The sequence below is a fragment of the Gossypium arboreum genome, chromosome 3, assembly GCF_025698485.1.
Source record: "Gossypium arboreum isolate Shixiya-1 chromosome 3, ASM2569848v2, whole genome shotgun sequence".
Taxonomy (NCBI): domain Eukaryota; kingdom Viridiplantae; phylum Streptophyta; class Magnoliopsida; order Malvales; family Malvaceae; genus Gossypium; species Gossypium arboreum.
Window position 1 is genome coordinate 12,515,514 of NC_069072.1, and position 4,639 is coordinate 12,520,152.

The window sequence follows — 4,639 nt, forward strand, 5'->3', positions numbered from 1 at the left end:
TGAGCCTGGAAGTGTTCTGAACAACTGGACTGTGGAAGAAATTCCTGTAGTTTTTAGAGCTAATATAGAGTAATGTTGAAAACACACTTGTTGTTTTAAAGCCTAGAAACAATAAGAATCTTTTGTGAAATAGGCTCGTGTTCAAAACATCTTTATGTCAGTATAAATACGCCTTTATGTCTTATTCTGAGTAAATATTCTTTTATTTTAAGCAAATATTCTTTTATTGCATTTTACATTTAATTATGCCATACAAATACGCTATTCTTAAATTCTTTTATTTTTCTTGGCTATCTTTTCATGCCAATAATAGGTCTCTAGATATCAATGACATGAGTGACGCTATTATGGACTCAGAATTTCCTTTTGAGCGAGACATGTATCTGAAAGGATCTCAGGATTTTAAAGACAATGAAGACTATAGCTTACCTCCATATTTGTTAAGGATGGTATAGCAGGAAGAGAAACAGATTTTACCCCATAAGAAGACAGTTGAGAATGTGACCTTGGAAGAGGGGAAGGAGGTGAACATTGAAACTTGCATAACTGAGGAAACAAGGCGAAACCTCATTGATTTATTGTAAGAGTTCAAAGATATCTTCGCGTGGTCGTATCGGGACATGCCTGGGTTAAGCGCTGATATTACGGTGCATCGCGTCCCCATAAAAGAAGAGTGCAAGCCTGTTCAACAAAAGCTTCGAAGGATGAGACCCGATGTTGCAGTAAAAATAAGAGAAGATGTTCGGAAGCAATTTGATGCTGGGTTCTTGCAAGTTGTTAATTACTCAGAATAGGCAGCCAACATTGTCCCTGTCACTAAGAAAAATGGAAAAGTGCAGACGTGCGTAGATTACAGGGACTTAAACAAGGCCAGCCCAAAGGACAACTTCCCACTGTCTCACATCAACACTTTGGTGGACAACACGGTAGGTTACTCACCGTTCTCATTCATGGATGGTTTCTCTGGATATAATCAGATAAAGATGCATCTTGAAGACAGGGAAAAGACTATATTCATAACCTTATAAGGGACTTTTTTCTATAGGGTGATGCTATTCGGGTTGAAGAATACGGGAGCAACGTATTAAAGAGCCATGGTAACCTTGTTTCACGACATGATACACAAGAAAATTGAGGTCTATGTCTATGATATGATCGCAAAATCCCGAACAAAAAAGGAGCATATACAGGTTTTGAGGAAATTGTTCCTGAGGTTGAAGAAGTTTTAGCCAAAGCTCAATCCAAAAAAATGTACTTTTAGAGCTAGGTCAGGGAAGCTGCTTGGTTTCATAGTCAGTAAAAAGGGAATTGAGGTCGACCCCGACAAAGTTAAGGCAATTCAAAAATTGCCGCCGCTGTGCACTCAGGAAGAAGTTCGAGGTTTCTCGGGAAGACTAAACTACATCGCCCGATTAATTTCACAGTTGACTGAGAAATGTGACTCCATATTTCGCCTTCTCAAGAAACACAGCCCAGGCGTGTGAGATGATGAGTGCCAGAAAACCTTTGACAAGGTTAAATAATATTTGTCCAATCCTCTAGTGCTAATACCACCTAGTCTTGGTAGGTCATTGATATTGCATTTGATAATTCGATGAGATGTGTGCTCGGCCAACACGATGAGACAGGAAAGAAAGAAAGGGTGATATATTACCTAGTAAGAAATCACTGAGTGTGAAATGAGATACTCGCCAATTGAGAAATTATGTTGTGCCTTAGTTTGAACCATTCAGAGATTGAGGCAGTACATGTTATAATCTCAAAACTGGACCCTCTAAAGTACATGATGAAATCGACTGCTTTAAGTGGAAAAATGACCCGATGACAGATCTTGCTTTCTGAATTCGACATAGTTTATGTGAACCAGAAGGCTGTGAAAGGGAGTGCAATAGTAGACTTTCTGGCCAGTAGAGCTTTAGAAGATTACGAGCCTTTGGATTTTGATTTCTCTAACGAAGATCTAATGTATGTGGCAACTACCGAAGAGGACATTCCAGACGATCATTCTTGGAAACTGAATTTTGACGAGGCGTCAAACACTGTTGGTAATGGAATTGGGGCAGTCTTGATATCCCCAAATAGAGATCATTATCCATTCACTTGCAAATTGGATTTTGATTGCACGAACAGTATGGCAGGGTACGAAGCATGTATCGTGGGAATTCGTGTAACCATTGAGACTAAAATCAAAGTATTGGAGGTGTATGAGGATTCTGCACTGGTGATCTATCAGCTCAAAGGTGAATGGGAAACAATAAACTCAAAGTTGATCAACTATCGAGAGCTAGTTCTGGATTTAGTTAAGGTGTTTGATGATATCACTTTCCATTATCTCCCGCGGGACGAAAATCAGATGGCAGACGCCTTGGTTACATTAGCTTCTTTGATCAGAGTAAATAAACAAGACGATATGAAGCCGATCCAGATGAGTATTTGTGAGGCTCCAGCTCATTGTTGTAATATCGATGAAGAAGAGAAGAGAGATGATTGTCCTTGGTATCATGATATTCTACGATATGTGAAGAATCGTGAATACCCTGATCAAGCTACGGAAAATAATAAGAGAACATTAAGGAGGCTGGCCAGTGGCTATGTTCTAGACCGGGAGATTCTTTATAAAAGGAGGAAAGATCAGGTGCTGTTAAGATGTGTTGACGCTGTTGAAGTTAAGAAAATTCTAGAAGAAGTCCATGAAGGTGTTTGTGAGACGCATGCCAATGGGTTCACAATGGCCAGGAAAATCATGAATTCGGGTATTACTGGTCCACGATAGAGGAAGATTGCATCAGTTAAACCAAGAAATGTCATAAGTGTTAAATTTATGGAGATAAGATCCATGTACCTCCTTTGCATCTTCATGTTATGACTTCACCGTGGCCTTTTTCAATGTGGGGCATGGACGTCGTTGGGCCAATTTTGCTAAAGGCTTCTAACGGACATCGATTCATCTTTGTGGTCATCGATTACTTCACCAAGTGGGTAGAGGCTACTTCATATGCCAATGTCAAAAAGTTGACAGTCAGCAAGTTCTTGAAGAAGGAGATCATATGTCGATATGACATACCAGAAAGGATCATATCTGACAATGCATTAAATTTGAATAACAGTATGATAGTAAAAGTCTACAGGCAATTTAAAATTAAGCACCACAACTCGTCACCATATCACCTAAAAATGAATGGTGCGGTTGAGGTATCCAATAAGAATATCAAGAAAATCGTGGGGAAAATGACTGAGACTTACAAGGATTGGCAGGAAAACTTACCATTTGCCCTCTATGCCTATCGAACATCTGTCAGGACTTCTACCGGGGCAACACCTTACTCATTGGTTTATGGGATGAAGGCAATTTTTCCCATTGAAGTCGAGATTCCTTCTCTCCAGGTTTTATCAGAGTTGAAGCTTGACGAAGCAGAATGGATCCAGTCACGGTATGATCAGCTGAACTTGATTGAAGAAAAGAGGTTAGAGGCTATCTGTTATGGTCAAATATACCAGAAGCGAATGATACGAGCGTACAACAAAAAGGTTCGCCTTAGAGTATTCCATGAGGGAGACTTGGTATTAAAAAAGATCCTCCATTTGTAGAAAGATTTAAGAGGGAAATAGATGCCAAACTAGGAAGGACCTTATGTGGTAAAGAAAGCTTTTTCTGGAGGAGCACTGATATTAACTGAGATGGACGATAAGAGCTTGCCTAACCTAGAAAATTCAGATTCAGTCAAGAAGTACTTCGCTTAAAAGGTGAAAACCGACAAAGGGCTCCTTAAAAAAAAAGAGAGGACGAGGTGAAAACCCGCAAAAGGCGCCTTAAGACCAAAAGGTTTTTGAATTGAAAACCTGAAGAGGGCAATTCAAATTTCGACCAAAGAGGAGGCATGTGGTAGTCTTACTATGCTAGAATTAACGAAGAGGAAGTGTGTTAAATCTTGGGGCATCGACAAAATACTCTAGATCTTCTAGACATGTGAAGAGTCCAAAATGGTTCTCATAGAGTGCGTATGGAGGAGCTCGTGCTGAGATATCTGGGGCACTCATTTTTGTTCCCTTTTACCTAATTTTTGTATTCCGGCAATATTTGCTTTCTTTGATTAATCCATTCTTTTTTTTTGAATTCTGATCTTAATAAATTTTAGTTTTGTCTATCTTTATAATCTTTTTCAAGTGCTTGTATTGAAATAATGATTAATGGACTAATAACACTTTCACAAAAGAGTTTTGCATATTACTCTAGAATGCCCTAAACAGTACAGGAACCTAAAATTGGACTAATGTTTAGAACTTGCCCAACTTAAGGGTTGGAGATATTTGAGTTCAAATTGAGATTATCTCTAAGGATTTTTAGTCAAAGATATTGGTTGAACAGGAAGGATATTGCGTCAATAACAGAAATAAGCGATGTCAACCTAAGCATAAGGATATTTATCATTCATGCAAATATCAGGTGTACACATCAGGTCATGACACCCAAGGGGTGGTGTAATAGACCGAATTGATGAAAGATTCAGGTCCTATACTCCTGAGTTGTAGGGGAGGGTTTGGAGATGATACAAACCTTAGGTCTCAGAAGTACAGTGAAATGGACCCTGAAGTTACAATAGGGCAAACCAATTGAGCAGAATAGGTGTTTCTATGGGTC

General features: G+C 39.1%; 1 protein-coding gene across 1 annotated transcript; it reads left to right on the forward strand.

Moving 5' to 3' along the window:
• The first annotated feature begins 1,963 nt into the window (after positions 1–1,963).
• Positions 1,964–2,773, forward strand: LOC108475140 (uncharacterized). The gene has a single exon (XM_017777134.2). The coding sequence runs from the start codon at positions 1,964–1,966 to the stop codon at positions 2,771–2,773; it is 810 nt and encodes a 269-aa protein (XP_017632623.2).
• The last annotated feature ends 1,866 nt before the right edge of the window (positions 2,774–4,639 follow it).

Bases quoted from the DNA above. Each gene is read 5' to 3' on its own strand.
- LOC108475140 (XM_017777134.2), top strand. From the start codon at position 1,964: ATGTATGTGGCAACTACCGAAGAGGACATTCCAGACGATCATTCTTGG.